General features: G+C 40.0%; 2 protein-coding genes across 2 annotated transcripts; both read right to left on the reverse strand.

The window, feature by feature from the left end:
• Positions 1–1371: 1371 nt before the first annotated feature.
• On the reverse strand, positions 1372–2978 carry LOC124060685 (trace amine-associated receptor 13c-like). The gene is made up of 3 exons (XM_046391930.1): positions 2654–2978; positions 1950–2179; positions 1372–1547 (listed from the first exon to the last, which is right to left on the reverse strand). The coding sequence occupies exons 1-3, from the start codon at positions 2824–2826 to the stop codon at positions 1372–1374; spliced, it is 579 nt and encodes a 192-aa protein (XP_046247886.1). The 5' UTR covers positions 2827–2978.
• Positions 2979–13630: 10652 nt separating this feature from the next.
• LOC124060686 (trace amine-associated receptor 13c-like) lies at positions 13631–15209 on the reverse strand. Its single transcript, XM_046391931.1, has 2 exons — positions 15037–15209; positions 13631–14560 (listed from the first exon to the last, which is right to left on the reverse strand). Exons 1-2 carry the CDS (start codon positions 15207–15209, stop codon positions 13753–13755), a joined length of 981 nt encoding a protein of 326 aa, XP_046247887.1. The 3' UTR covers positions 13631–13752.
• Between the last annotated feature and the right edge of the window lie 1405 nt (positions 15210–16614).

The raw sequence follows: 16614 nt of genomic DNA on the forward strand, positions 1-16614 counted from the left end.
CAGTTTCCTGCAGTGGGAATCCAAAAAGCTGAGCAAATAAAATATAAAGGGGGGTGTCCTCGGGGCTGAAGAAGCAGCTTGTGATCGGAGGGTCGCCGGTCCTGCTCCATCTCTCTCTCTCAACCCAACCGGTCAAAGCAGATGGCCGCCCATCTTGAGCCGAGGTCTGCTCTGAGGTTTCTGCCTTCTCAAAGGCAGTTGTTCCTCGCCATTCAAGTTCTCTGTGTTACAATCTAATTAAAGAGTTTGGTCTAGACCTGCTCTAATCGGAATGTGTCATGAGATATAAATATCTCTGAATATAAATAAACTGAATTTCATTTCATTTTTTAAACGATCCCAGAAAGTAAGGAATAAACATTAAAACACCTAAGTTTGCTTGTGCGCGTGTCTATCTAGGATGCAAGCGAATCATCGTTTTCATTAGAGATTAATTATTAATTGATTCTTTTCTCAACTGATCATTTGGGATATAGAAAACAGTCAAAATCCAAAAAAGAGTCAAAATCCAAAAAGAACAAATAAGTAAAAACAAAAGTGAAAAATGTTTACATTCAGGAAATGTCATATGTTTGACAATTTTCCTTGAGAAATTACTTGCGCAAAAGTTTAATTTAAAAACAAAAGTTTCCTGCAGTTCACCATATGTCTGCTGCAAGTCAAAGGAATCACTGAGGATAAACATTTTATTCTGTAATAAGACCAGTGTGAGTTTCTATACCAGCATTTAACATGTCATTTTTGTTTATTTATTCTGTTTGGTTTAATTAGTGAGACGACTTAAGAGATAAGTCAGATGTATGTTTCTTATTTCCATTTTCAGTCTAAGCTGTTGCCAGTAGTGGCCCCCGTGTGTGTGTTAGGTGATGTAGTATCTAGATGTTTTGCTCTTACTTCAATATTATATTAGTACTGGTTGAGATAATTAAAGGACACCACAGAGTCTGCATGTAAACATGTAAAGTATCCAAAAGATTTTAATTTGAGCATCATTTAACATAATACACAAAAGGAAAAATAGAAAAGCAAAAGAAGGTTTTCTTTGTGAAGAGCCAGGCCGATGGTCTGAAAATGTTCATTTGGTATTTTATATTACAACGGTTTCATAGAAAAGACTTTCAGAATCATATTTTCTGACCACTGAGAACAGAACTAACTACATTGAGATGTAACCCCATCATCTTCATTGGCAAAGCTGGCTTCAAGCTCTGATGATTTGCTTTCTGAATATGTTTCTTATTGTCGTCCTGCCAAAGTAAAACCATTTATATGTCATAACATTGTACCTGCACTGTATTCAACAACTGACTGTATTAGGCTGAATTTACCTTCAGAAAGGAAGTCAGTTTATGCACAGTACACGTCTCATCTCTACATTATCTTGGACTCACGAGAGCCTGGCTGCAGGATCTGAAGTCTGACTATGAGTTTAACAGCTTTTCTAAACCAGGGGTAGAAAAAGGCGTAGATCAGAGGATTGAAAGTGGAGTTGCAACAGAACAGCCAAATTTGAGCTAAAAAATCTGCATTTCCTGAGATGTCCTGTCCTGTTATAGAAGGAGAGAAGTATGGACAGAGACAAATTATAAACACAAGGAGGACAATACCAAGAGTTCTAGCAGCTCTCAGTTCAGATATCTTAACAGTCACAGTAATTGATTTGGCAGCTGAAATTTGAGACCTCATGACACGAGCCTGTGACACAGCCACCACAAACACTCTGACGTAGAGAACTATGATCACAATAACAGGGCCGAAAAAGGTGAGAATCAAGTCTACTGCTCCTGAAATGTAGTCTATTATAACTGTACATACTTCATGGCAAGGATTAGACAAAACTATATGTGACAAGTAACCCTTCGATATGATAAGACTGTAGATAACAGAACACACCCAACACAGAGATACACAGATTTTAACTCTGCTGGTTGTTATTATGGAAGAATAACGCAGAGGGTAACAAATGGCCACATAGCGGTCCACTGCTATGAGCACCATGCTTCCAACAGAGGCAGAGGTGAGGATGAAGGCCAGAAGGTACCACAAAACACATGAGATTTTGTCAGTATACTGGCAGGACTGCATGCTGTTGATTGTGGCTGGCATGACTGCAAGGCCCACCAGCAAGTCAGACACAGCCAGGGAGAGGAGGATGAGATTGGTGGGGGTCTGGAGCTGCCTGGAGAGGGAGATTGTGATTAAAGCCCCACATTGAGTGCAAATGAGTTCAAATAACAGTAATTATTACTATAATATGGATGGAATATGGAAAATAAAGCTTTACTTTTATACATGTTAAAAACAATATCATTTCAGTCGGGTCAAATGAAGCTTGATAATTCCACTTCCAGCTCAGAATATGTGAATTACTGACATTTTTGGGTGTCATTAGGTAAACGCTGATCAAGTTATCTGCCCCTGGCAAACATTTACACATAAAACCTGTCAAAAAATGACATTTTGATTTATCAGTGACAGTGCAAGGATCTTTTGTTCAAAACAGTCAGATAGCTTCTATGCAGAAGAGATGAACACCTTAGAGCCTAGAGTCAGTCTTTTCAGCAGCATAGAATAAACAGAGCTTCCATCCATGCATCCATAAATGAAATACATGCAAACTGTTGTCATCATATTTCAAGGAAAGTGTCTTTGCCTGAAGTGAGAGATGGAGATGATAACCAACAAGTTGAGCATCACAGTGAGCAGACAGAAGCAGGACAGCAGTGTTTTGATGAGCATGGCCTTGTGAGTAACAGACATTGGCCTGCAGGTGGTGTTGAGGGGAGGGATGCAGAGGTCCCCTCCTTCCATTGACTCCACCATCATCACAGATTGTGGAGCTGAGCAGAGAGCTGCTGAGCTCTGAGATATTTATCCATCATCTGTCATGTTTCCCTCCCTCTCTCTCTCTCTTCCCCTTGCTGCTCTCCACACTCTTCCTATCAGTAGTTTCCCCTCCTCTTTCATCTCTCACTTGTTGTTCCTCCATACATTTCCCTCCCACTTCCAAACTCTGACTATTCAATGTACCTCGATTTGTTCCTTAAAAGTCATTGTCTACTTATTGCTCCATTTTTCTTTCGAAGTACTAACCATCAAAGATATAGTCCCTCTCTTCTGTGTTTGATTATGAATCTGGGGGTATATTATCTGGAATGCTCTAGAATATTTAAAACTAATATTTAAATGATATGAGAACATTAGAGCCTTTAATAAATTCATAAATGTTGAAAACACACTATAATTTAGTCATCATTTAGTCAAGTGTTTATTTATGTGTTTGTCAGCATCTATAAGTTTGTGTACACCCACAGGTTGAGGATAACAACTAGCTAATAAATGAAAACATGAGGAAATCCACTGGTGATAATATGAACTGTCTTATGAAGTTATAATTGTTGACAAATCCTGTACATTGCTTTACTCTTGAATACTTGATTGAGAGGGATTGCTCTTAAATTCTTGATAAGAAGTCATTTCATCATCCCCAAAAGTAACAAAATCAAAAGAGACAAATTCTGTTAGAAGCAAACCTGAGCGCAGTCGAATGTGCAAGACCTCAAAAACTTTGGAGAGGAAAATAGTTGGAGATGTCAACAAGAATCCCTGGATCTCTGTCAAGATGCTTGTTGCTGAACCGGCCTCTTCTGGACTTGATGTTTCAAGGATGACCGTTGTGAGGACTCTTTATCATGGTGAGCTTCAAGGTTATCATTCAAGAAAAACTCCACTATTCACACAGTGGCACATTGAAGGCTGACTGAAGTTGGCCTGGTGAACACTGGAAATATGGGGATGGGTCTGTCCTTTGGTCTGATGAGACTAAACCTGAGCTGGTTGGGCACATGGATGTTGCTTTTGTTGGGTGAAGGAATGGAGAGGCTTTCAATCCTAAAAACACAGTGTCCACCGTTAAACATGGCGCTAGGAGCAAAATGCTGTGGGGCTGCTTTGCTGCTTCAGGTACAGGAAACCTTGTTTGGGTGCGTGGGACCATGAAGAAAGAAAATAATGTGGATATTTTGAAGGATAATGTAAAGAAATCTGCTGCCAGTTTGCTAAAGGGTCTTCCAGCAAGACAATGACCCAAAGCATGCATTCAGGTTGGTCCAAAACTCTTCGAGAGAAACCAAGATCAAGGTCCTGGAGTGGCTCTCTAAGAGCCCAGGTCTCAATCCTATTGAGAATGTGTGGCGAATGCTGAAAGTTAACATCCATGCTTGAAGACAAACTGGATGAGGTGGAACAATTTGCCATGGAAGATTAGGCAAAGATCCCTCAATAGAAATGTGCCAACCTAGATAGGAGATACCATAAGAGGTTGTTGCAAATGTGAATCAAAAAGGTTACACTATTGATGATTAATTATCAAAAGGCTGATAATTTTGGGCTTGTCACATTGGTGTTTTCTTGTTTCAGTTCAGCGCAAAATATTTTAAACAAAGCACAGTTGAGAGGTTTTCTTTGTTCTTTTGGAAGCAAATTGCTACATTTCTCAAAAAGGGGAACCCCAAAAGCAGGACACACAGGAAAGTTTTCTTACAGAAGATGCAATAATGCTGGCTAACAAAAAGTATTCTGACTAAGTTAATATGAGTGGACAGTGGATGAATGCTCGTGGTCTGAGTTTCCTCCGGTGAAAATACAAAAAGCTGAATAAGTAAAGTATAAACACTTCTGACTATGGTCAATTTCCATGGAAAAGTTTTGGTTGATTTTAAAAAGGGGGCAACTGTATCTTCTGAAATCCAGTTTCTGACATTTGCAAGGAGTATTTCTCACCTTCCTCTTTACGGGCCACTCAAGTTTTGACAAAGGTAAGTGTAATGTTATGACGGTGGAAGATGATTTTTACATGGAGACGGACCTCAAGCCCTGGACCACCTACTGCATCAGGCTGGCAGCAAGAAACACCATGAACCAAAGCGACTACTCTGAACCAACTTGCAGAACCACTGGTGCCTCCTAATGACACACCACGGGTCAACTTAAATAGACACTGGACTCAGCAGAAATACAACCATATGGGTTATATGTATGTATAGTAAAGTAATTCTTGAACCCTCCTTGAACCGCCATTTTAACGTGGTGGAGGTGTTTGAGCACCCAAATGATCCTAGGGGCTGTGTTATAATAGTAATAGTTATTCTATACAGCTTTGATGTCGTATAATAAAGAGTCCACTATCGACTGGGTAGAGGCATGGAGGCTGAATAGTCAGGAAGACATACAAAAGGCTGATTGGGAAGAGAAATGTTTTAGAGCCCAAGGACAATCTATCAGTACTAGAATGAAATAATTACAATACAAATGGTTGATGAGAACATACATTACTCTGGTTAAGTTAAACCGATGGTCCCCTGATGTGCCAGACATGTGCATTAAGTGCATGGAAGAAAAGGGTACTCTGTACCACTGTGTATGGGATTGCCCAAAAATAGAAAAATATTGTAACAAAGTTGTTTGGACTTTATCTGAGACTGTTGGAGTGAAGGTACCTCACCAAGCAAAAATATGTATACTCGGTATATTTCCAAAAAACTTTATCGTCAATCCTAAAAAGTCAACTTTAACTGACTTCGGACTCCTGCAGGCAAGGAGGATGATCGCTCTGTTTTGGAAAAAAATGGATGTGCCCTCGATACGTGTGCGGAAAAAGGAGATGGCATCTTGTATTGTATTGGAAAGACTGACTTATATAACCAGGGGAAAGACTGCAGAGTTTGAGAATGTGTGGAAACCTTTAATAGAGATTCTCAAACTGCTGTGTTGACGTGTGTCGTTCAGTGTTTGTGTTTTATTTAGTTTATTTAATTTGTTTTAAATGTGTATGTGAAATGTCTTGTGGAAAGTAACTGCTTGTTTTATGGATGTTATTGTTTTGTTTGTTGTCTATCTGTATAAATGAAATATATATATAAAAGTTCATTAAAAATAATGTTGAACAAAAAAAAAAAAGAAGTGACAGTTACCCTTCAGTATGATAACATCCACACACACCCAACACAGAGATACACGCATTTTAATTCTACTGGTTGTTACTATGGAAGGCTAACGCAGAGGGTAACAAATGGCCACATAGCGGTCCACTGCTATGAGCACCATGCTCCCAACAGAGGCAGAGGTGAGGATGAAGGCCAGAAGGTACGACAAAACACATGAGATTTTGTCAATATACTGACAGGACAATAGGTTTTATTTAATTAAGCACATGGAAACTGTTAGTTATCATATTTCAAGGAAAGTATCTGTGCCTGAAGTGGGAGATGGAGATGATAACCAACAAGTTGAGCATCACAGTGAGCAGACAGAAGCAGGACAGCAGTGTTTTGATGAGCATGGCCTTGTGAGTAACAGATATTGGCCTGCAGGTGGTGTTGAGGGGAGGGATGCAGAGGTCCCCTCCTTCCAGTGACTCCACCATCACCACAGATTACGTAATCTGTGGGGAGGTGACAGGTGGCTGTGAACCTGCACTTGTTGCTTCCTGTTGGTAGAGAAAGTCCATAATCCACTCACATATGGGACAGGGGTAGCTGCAGCTTGTGCAGACGGTCTGGGAGGATGGTGTTGAAGGCCAAGCTATAATCCACGAACAGGACCCTGACATAGGAGCTCAGCTGGTCTAGGTGCTGGAGTATGTGGTGGAGACTAGGGTTACAATGATTAATTGATTAATTGTCTTGTGCAGGGGTAGTTAATAGTTAGTAGCCCATGGACTGAAAGCCAACACAGACTGTATTCAAAATATTCTGTTTGCTGTATTGTCATAAAATAAAGGATTTTCATAATTCTACATGTTTAATAAGCATTTTGCCTCACATAAAATAAAAGAGCATAAGCAGCTATTTATATATCTTTGTTTTCTTTCTAGAATTGATATTAAAAATTGATACTCCCCACATGCTGCAAATATTGGGCCACATTGCATGGCAGCCAGTTCACACCTTGATAAATAATGATGCCTCAAACCACAGCGGTGTGCCTCCAATCAAAGGTGTTAAGAAAACATCTCTTAACAGAAACACATTTTGCTGTTCCCCTCATCAACATGATGTAACAGTTGGAGACTGTGAGGGAGGGTTGTATCCCCCAGACAGCTGGGGCTGTTTAGCATTTCATCCACTTGTTCCAAACTTTGGTGACAAGGACAAAAACATGAATCAAAACAAGTGAAGTTCGTGACTTACAGTCCACACATAATGAACTCTTGTCGACTGCTAGCTGAATTCAGTTTAGTTTTTCCAAGTTTGTTTCTGTGTTTTTAAGTTAGATTGCATTCGAAACTGAACTCTGATGTGTAACATCAATATATAAAGAAGAACTGTATCTGTTGTAGTTTCATTTATAATAAAACTGGCTGCAAAGATTTTAGTGTTTTATGTGAGCAGTGCCCAGCATACAGGTGTCATATCTACATAGAGATGTTTTCAATGATTAATAGTTAGACATTTATTTATTTATTGATGAGTGTGTGGGGGGCCTTTAACTAGAGCTGCTTGGTTAAAGAGTCAGTTTGCCCAAATTTAAAAAAACAGATATTTTTCACTTGCCTTAGCTGCCTTAATCAATTCTAATGCCTATCACAATATGACAGGATGATTCAGTTACAGATTGAGTTGGGCCTCATTTTAAAACCAGAACGTGTTGAAGAGTCAGACAATTTTTGATTTTTTAGATTTGGGTAATGACAAATTTGAAACAAATGCAAATAAATGTAGTAAAAACAGCAATGCATGCATATGAGGATTTGTACAACATCTCACATCTACACATGCACTGTATACACTATATAGACAAAAGTATACAGACAGATGTCTTTATGGGGCTGTTTTGCATGGGTTGGTCTCAGCCGCTTACTTCCAGTGAAGGGAAATCTTAATGGTTCAGCATGCCAAGACATTTTGGACAATGCTATGCTTTCGATTTTGTGGCAAATAGGAAGTCCTGGATGACTAAGGAAGTCCAGACCCTGATCAGAGCTTGTAACTCGGCTTTCAGGACGGGAGACAGAGCTCTCTACAGGACAGCCAGAGCTGACCTGAGGAGGGACATAAAACAGGCTAAGGATTCCTACAAGAGGAAAATTGAGGGATACCTCAATGAGCACAAGGTGAGGAAAAACCTGAGAGCAGTGAACCCCAGGATCCCGGGGATGGTGATCAAAGGATGTGCAGACCAACTGGCAGGGTACCCTCACCAAGCTCTTCAACCTCTCCCTGGTACATGCCGCCGTCCCCACATATCTGAAGGCCTTCACCATCGTCCCCATTCCCAAAAACACCTGCCATCGTCAGTCTCAATGATTACAGATCCATAGCCCTGACGTCTGTAATCATGAAATGCATGGAGTGCTTGGAGCACACCAGTTTGCATACAGAGCAAACCCATCCACAGAGGACACCATCGCCCTAACGCTTCACACAGCGCTGAGCCACCTGGAGAACAAGAAGAGCTATGTGAGGATGCTCTTCGTGGACTGCAGCTCAGTGTTCAACACTATCATCCCGGGCCTCCTCTTCATCAAACTCCTGCAGCTACAGATCCCCCTCCCCACCTGCACTTATAAAAGAAAGGAATAAAAAACTTTCTGGAGCCCTCTACTGTACGCCCTGTACACCTATGACTGCTCTCCAACTCACCCACCCAACCATATCATCAAATATGTTGATGACACCACTGTGGTTGGACTCACCTGCGATGAGGACGAGGCAGCATACAGGGGTGAGATAGAGAAACTGTCACTCTGGTGCTCAGAAAACAACCTGACCCTGAATGTCCATAAGACAAAGGAACTTATTACGGACTTCAGGGACTGCAGACTGTACCACGCCCCTCTCCTCATAAATGTAGAATGGGTGCAAACTGTCACCACCTTCAGGTTCCTGGGCACCCTGATCTCTGCAGACCACTCCTGGACCTACAACATTAAAGCCCTGCTTAAGAAGGCTCAGCGGCTACACTTCCTGCGTCTCCTCAGGAAAAACAACCTGGACATGAAGCTGCTGCTGGCCTTCTATCCCTCCTATGTGGAGAGTGTGCTTACATACTGTTTGAGTGTGTGGTACGCAGGCTCCACAGGTGAGGATACGTGCAGAGGGTCATAAACACAAGCCCAAAAGATCATCGGCTGCCCTCTGCCCACCCTGGAACACATCTCCACATCCTGCTGCCTCAGGAAAACCAAGGCCATCATGGGAGACCCTTCACACCCTGCCCATCCCCTGTTTGACTTGTTACCCTCTGGTAGGCGTTTCAGGTCAATCAAGTCCCACACCAGCAGACTGAAAAACAGCTTCTTCCCCTGGGCCATACGGACTGCCAATACCCATGGACGCACACATATACATTCACACACATACGGTCTCCTATAACCTATAACCCCAACAGTCCTTGAACAACAACAACCACAATCTACATCCTCCTGCCTCTTAATGTTTACAGTGCCTTAACAATGTTTACAGTTCCTTAACCTGTGAAATTTTGCTGTACCACGTACAATGACAATAAAGACTATTCTATTCTATTCTATCAGTTTGTTGAAGGCCCTTTTCTATTCCAGCATGACTGTGGCCCAGTGCACAAAGCAAAGCTCCATAAAGACATTGTTGGATGAGTTTGGTGTGGAAGAACTTGACTGGCCCACACAGAGTCCTGTCCTAATTACTTAATTCATGCAGAATCTGTGTCTAATATTTACTCTCCTTTTACATTAAACATAGTCAGTGGATTGAGTGATTGAATATTGGAGGGATTGTATTGTAGCTGTGTGTTCAAAGTTTGTTTTAATCAGTCTAAATTTTGCCTCCATACCTGCACATTGATGTTGAATGAAATTTTATTTTAGGTTGTCACATCATTTTATTATTACATTTAAAGTACGGTAGTCAAGACCAACATGACTTGCAAAATGCTGTGTTCCCAGATTCTGGATAAATCACCAAAACTGGAACAAAAAGGACACAAAGTCGAGAGGAAAGAGGAAATCGAGGCACACTGGATAGGAGGAGTTCGGAAGTGGGAGGGAAATGTATGGAGGAACAACAAATGAGGGAAGAAAGAGGAGGGGAAACAATTGACTGATAAATTGACTGACTAACTGATAACTGACTGATAACTGATCACTAACATGATCAGCGTTTACCTAATGACATAATTTAAATGATTTTGTTTTTAACATGTATAAAAGTAAAAGTTTACATTCCATATTCCATCCATATTATAGTAATAATTACTGTTATCTGAACTCATTTGCACTCAATGTGGGGCTTTAATCACAGTCTCCCTCTCCAGGCAGCTCCAGACCCCCACCAATCTCATCCTCCTCTCCCTGGCTGTGTCTGACTTGCTGGTAGGCCTTGCATCAATGCCAGCAGCAATCCACAGCATGCAGTCCTGCCAGTATATTGACAAAATCTCATGTGTGTTGTTGTACCTTCTGGCCTTCATCCTCACCTCTGCCTCTGTTGGGAGCATGGTGCTCATAGCAGTGGACCGCTATGTGGCCATTTGTTACCCTCTGAGTTATTCTTCCATAATAACAACCAGCAGAGTTAAAATGTGTATATATCTGGTTGGATGTGTTCTGTTATCTACAATCTTATCATACTGAGGGGTTACTTGTCACAAATAGTTTTGTCTAATCCTTGCCATGAAGTATGTACAATTATAATAGACTACATTTCAGGAGCAGTAGACTTGATTCTCACCTTTTTCGGCCCTGTTATTGTGATCATAGTTCTCTACGTCAGAGTGTTTGTGGTGGCTGTGTCACAGGCTCGTGTCATGAGGTCTCAAATTTCAGCTGCCAAATCAATTACTGTGACTGTTAAGAAATCTGAACTGAGAGCTGCTAGAACTCTTGGTATTGTCCTCCTTGTGTTTATAATTTGTCTCTGTCCATACTTCTCTCCTTCTGTCACAGGACAGGACACCACAAATAATGTGAATTCATTAGCTCAAATATTTCTGTTTTATTGCAACTCCACCTTCAATCCTCTGATCTACGCCTTTTTCTACCCCTGGTTTAGAAAATCTGTTAAACTCATTGTCAGACTTCAGATCCTGCAGCCAGGCTCTCGTGAGTCCAAGATAATGTAGAGATGAGACGTGTACTGTGCATAAACTGACTTCCTTTCTGAAGGTAAATTCAGCCTAATTGTTGCTACAGTCAGTTGCTACTGAACACAGTGAAGGTACAATGTTATGACATATAAATGTTCTTACTTTGGCAGGATGACAATAAGAAACATATTCAGAATATGAATCAAAATACAAATTACAGTTTTGAAGCCACTTTTGCCAGTCAATATGATGGAGTTATAACATCCTTGCTACAGAACAACTAGTGAATATGCAGTGTCCCAGAGATGTCTTTCCAGTGTGCTGATTTGGAATATAAGTGTTAGGCCACGTTCACAGTCTTGTTGTCAGGACAAGCAACGTTCCTAGTTTTAAGCTGATAATCACTGCACTGAAACTAGTGTAACACTTATTGAACAATTTCAGCAGGAAACTGCAATGTTTTTTCTTCATCCTATCAATACCTCTTTGTCATCTGACTTGGTAAGTCTCTTCACAAAGAAAACCTTCCTTTGTTCCCAGTCCCGTCCAGTTATTAGTCCCCAGACTAATAACAGTGACGTACTGTGTATTCTTTCTTTATTTGCACTGTTTTACTGTTATTTGATCAGCTAAGATATAACTTAAACTGGTGAAATTAAGTTTTTTTTCTGGACTACAGAGAAATCTTTCCTGAAATCTTTCACTGATGACTTTTGGTCCATAAATGGCACTGGGGGCTTTCTTGTATTTATTTGAAAACACTTTCCTTTTGTGTATTATGTTAAATGATGCTCAAATTAAAATCTTTTGGATACTTTACATGTTTACATGTAGACTCTGTGGTGGCCTTTAATTACCTCAACCAGTACTAATATAATATTAAAGTAAGAACACAACATCTGGACACGACAGCACCCAAGATGTGAACTACTGACATTTTCTTGTATAATTAGGTAGCTGTTCATCATGTTTACTACTACTCAGGGAGAATGACATTTCCCTCAGTGAAATTAGGGATCTTTTAGCTTTCTTTTGGAAAAGCTAGTCAGATACTCTGTACAGAGATTCTCTGTACAGAGATTGATTCTATGCTGTCTTTTGTGAATCAAAAAGGTTACACTATTGACGATTAATTATCAAGGCTGATAATTGTGGCCTTGTCATTTTTGTGGTTTTTTTTTTCAGTTCAGTGCAAAATATTTTAATCATGCACATTGAAGAGGTTGTCTTTGTTCTTTTGGAAGCAAATTGTTATGTTTCTCAAAAAGGGGAACCCCAAAAGCAGGACGCTAGCTAACAGTTTCCTGCAGTGGGAATCCAAAAAGCTGAGCAAATAAAATATAAAGGGGGGTGTCCTCGGGGCTGAAGAAGCAGCTTGTGATCGGAGGGTCGCCGGTCCTGCTCCATCTCTCTCTCTCAACCCAACCGGTCAAAGCAGATGGCCGCCCATCTTGAGCTGGGGTCTGCTCTGAGGTTTCTGCCTTCTAAAAGGCAGTTTCTCCTCACCACTGTCGCCAAGTGCTTGCTCAAGTTCTCTGTGTTACAATCTAATTAAAGAGTTTGGTCTAGACCTGCTCTAATTGGAATGTGTCATGAGATATAAATATCTCTGAATATAAATAAACTGAATTGAATTTCATTTTTTAAACGATCCCAGAAAGTAAGGAATAAACATTAAAACACCCAAGTTTGCTTGTGCGCGTGTCTATCTAGGATGCAAGCGAATCATCGTTTTCATTAGAGATTAATTATTAATTGATTCTTTTCTCAACTGATCATTTGGGATATAGAAAACAGTCAAAATCCAAAAAAGAGTCAAAATTCAAAAAGAACAAATAAGTAAAAACAAAAGTGAAAAATGTTTACATTCAGGAAATGTCATATGTTTGACAATTTTCCTTGAGAAATTACTTGAGCAAAAGTTTAATTTAAAAACAAAAGTTTCCTGCAGTTCACCATATGTCTGCTGCAAGTCAAAGGAATCACTGAGGATAAACATTTTATTCTGTAATAAGACCAGTGTGAGTTTCTATACCAGCATTTAACATGTCATTTTTGTTTTTTTATTCTGTTTGGTTTAATTAGTGAGACGACTTAAGAGATAAGTCAGATGTATGTTTCTTATTTCCATTTTCAGTCTAAGCTGTTGCCAGTAGTGGCTCCTGTGTGGGTATTAGGTGATGTAGTATCTAGATGTTTTGCTCTTACCTTAATATTATATTAGTACTGTTTGAGGTAATTAAAGGCCACCACAGAGTCTACATGTAAACATGTAAAGTATCCAAAAGATTTTAATTTGAGCATCATTTAACATAATACACAAAAGGAAAAATAGAAAAGAAAAGGAAGGTTTTCTTTGTGAAGAGCCAGGCCGATGGTCTGAAAATGTTTATTTGGTATTTTATATTACAACGGTTTCATAGAAAAGACTTTCAGAATCATATTTTCTGACCACTGAGAACAGAACTAACTATAATGAGATGTAACCCCATCATCTTCATTGGCAAAGCTGGCTTCAAACTGTGATGATTTGCTTTCTGAATATGTTTCTTATTGTCGTCCTGCCAAAGTAAAACCATTTATATGTCATAACATTGTACCTTCACTGTGTTCAGCAACAACTGACTGTATTAGGCTGAATTTACCTTCAGAAAGGAAGTCAGTTTATGCACAGTACACGTCTCATCTCTACATTATCTTGGACTCACGAGAGCCTGGCTGCAGGATCTGAAGTCTGACAATGAGTTTAACAGATTTTCTAAACCAGGGGTAGAAAAAGGCGTAGATCAGAGGATTGAAGGTGGAGTTGCAATAGAACAGAAATATTTGAGCTAATGAATTCCCATCAGTTGTGGTGTCCTGTCCTGTTATAGAAGGAAAGAAGTATGGACAGAGACAAATTATAAACACAAGGAGGACAATACCAAGAGTTCTAGCAGCTCTCAGTTCAGATTTCTTAACAGTCACAGTATTTGATTTGGCAGCTGAAATTTGAGACCTCATGACACGAGCCTGTGACACAGCCACCACAAACACTCTGACGTAGAGAACTATGATCACAATAACAGGGCCGAAAAAGGTGAGAATCAAGTCTACTGCTCCTGAAATGTAGTCTATTATAATTGTACATACTTCGTGGCAAGGATTAGACAAAACTATTTGTGACCAGTTACCCTTCAATATGATAAGGTTGTAGATAACAGAACACATCCAACACAGACACACACACATTTTAACTCTGCTGGTTGTTATTATGAAAGAATAACGCAGAGGGTAACAAATGGCCACATAGCGGTCCACTGCTATGAGCACCATGCTCCCAACAGAGGCAGAGGTGAGGATGAAGGCCAGAAGGTACGACAAAGCACATGAGATTTTGTCAATATTCTGGCAGGACACCAGATTGTTGATTGCTAGTGGCATTGATGCAAGGCCCACCAGCAAGTCAGACACAGCCAGGGAGAGGAGGATGAGATTGGTGGGGGTCTGGAGCTGCCTGGAGAGGGAGATTGTGATTAAAGCCTCATATTGAGTGCAAATGAGTTCAAATAACAGTAATTGTTACTACAATATGGATGGAATATGGAATGTAAACTTATACTAACACTTATACACGTGTTATAAACAAAGTCTACATTTCCTTCAGGCCAAATGAAGCTTGATAATTCCACTTCCAGCTCAGAATATGTGAACTACTGACATTTTTGGGTGTAATTTGGTATACACTGATCGTATTTACCCTGGCAAACATTTAAGCAGAAAACTGAGAAAAACTGACATTTTCATTTATCAGTGAAAGTGTGGGGATCTTTTATCTTTCCTTTGTTTAAAGCAGTCAGATAGCTTGTATGGAGGGAGAACAGTCACCTAAAATCAGTCTTTTTACCAGCATGGAATAAACAAAGCTTCATAATCCATAAATTAAGCACATACAAAATGTTAGTTATCATATTTCAAAGAAAGTGTTTGTGCCTGAAGTGGGAGATGGAGATGATAACCAACAAGTTGAGCATCACAGTGAGCAGACAGAAGCAGGACAGCAGTGTTTTGATGAGCATGGCTCTGTGAGTAACAGACATTGGCCTGCAGGTGGTGTTGAGGGAAGGGATGCAGAGGTCCCCTCCTTCCAGTGACTCCACCATCATCGTAGATTGTGGAGCTGAGCAGAGAGCTGCTGAAGAACAACAGCACTCAGATGAGATATTTATCTCTGTTTCCATCATGTTTGGTGTTGCTCTCCCTCTCTCTCCTCCACAAACTCCCTCCCACCAGCTGCCAATCATCATTTTTCCATCATTTTGTTATCACTTACTCACTTCGCCACTCCACTTTTGTCTTCCGTACATCACCCTCCCTCTTTCAAACTATCACTTAATACAACTATCCCTATCTCTCCCACCCTGTATTCCATTCTTTTCTCCTATCTTATCTTCCATACATTGTGTGATCTGATGTTGCCAAAGATTAACATAATATTGTTGTGCAGTGTAGGAGCAAATTAGCAATTATTAATAAAAAAAAAGTGTATCAGCAAAGATTAATAAGACACAGGGCACCACTGGGAAAACCTGCACCAATAACCAAATTGTGAGTTCAAATGAGGGGACCTTTGAGCGAAAGATTGCGTTTCCACCCTGACGGACGTAAGTGTGAGCGGTTGCGCGTTATTGAGGAGATACAGGAAGAAGGACCAGAGCCAGAAGTGTTCAGCAGCGCAGTCCTTGCGGTCCTGGAAGCGATACAGTAGTTCCTCTGTCATTACACAGAAAGGTCTCCGGACATCTAACCAACAACAGCAGAGCACTGGCCTCAGTCACAAGTGCAGAGTGACAGAGTGTGGCAGCAGCACATCGCTGAATGACTCCCATGTTGTGCAGGGCTCATGGTCCCAGAGGATGAACCTGTCTGACTTATACAATCAATGAATAAATACTGAATATACCATCATAATTTGCAAATGCCTGAGGTGATCTTAAGCTCTTGTTTTACCAGCAGTCAAAAATGAAAGAATTCAGTTTATTTTCACACAAGACAAAATTATTGTCTTATAATGATTAATTGATTAATTGTCTTGTGTAGGTGTAGTTAATGTTAGCTCATGGGCTGAAAGCAAACACAAACTGCATTCAAAATATTCTGTTTGCTGTATTATGTATTATGCTTTATGTAGCTTAGTTAATTTAATATATGTTTAATCTATTTGTGATTAGTATAGTTTGTATAGTTTCATTATATAAATCTCTCCTACTAACAGTTAGGCCTTGTTTGTTTACTTTTTGACTAACCTACACTGCTGTAATGTGCTACTGGATGCTTGAATTTCCATCGGGATCAGGAAAGTCTCTATCTATCTATCTATCTATCTATCTATCTATCTATCTATCTATCTATCTATCTATCTATCTATCTATCTATCTATCTATCTATCTTTATGTTCTTTATGTTTCTTTCTAGTAATGATATTAGAATATCACACCTATCTTCCCAGTGCTGTATAGCAAAGGGGATAACAGCAATTAACTTACTAGCTATTGGCTGATGTAATAGAAG

Source organism: Scatophagus argus, chromosome 6 (assembly GCF_020382885.2).
Source record: "Scatophagus argus isolate fScaArg1 chromosome 6, fScaArg1.pri, whole genome shotgun sequence".
In the NCBI taxonomy this organism is placed as follows: Eukaryota; Metazoa; Chordata; class Actinopteri; family Scatophagidae; genus Scatophagus; species Scatophagus argus.

Bases quoted from the DNA above. Each gene is read 5' to 3' on its own strand.
- LOC124060685 (XM_046391930.1), bottom strand. From the start codon at position 2,826: ATGATGGTGGAGTCAATGGAAGGAGGGGACCTCTGCATCCCTCCCCTC. The intron at 2,180-2,653 runs GCAAAGACACTT...CTCCCTCTCCAG, and splicing joins ATCTCCATCTCTCACTTCAG to GCAGCTCCAGACCCCCACCA. The intron at 1,548-1,949 runs GTTATTCTTCCA...CTTCTATAACAG, and splicing joins GGCCATTTGTTACCCTCTGC to GACAGGACATCTCAGGAAAT.
- LOC124060686 (XM_046391931.1), bottom strand. From the start codon at position 15,209: ATGATGGTGGAGTCACTGGAAGGAGGGGACCTCTGCATCCCTTCCCTC. The intron at 14,561-15,036 runs GCACAAACACTT...CTCCCTCTCCAG, and splicing joins ATCTCCATCTCCCACTTCAG to GCAGCTCCAGACCCCCACCA.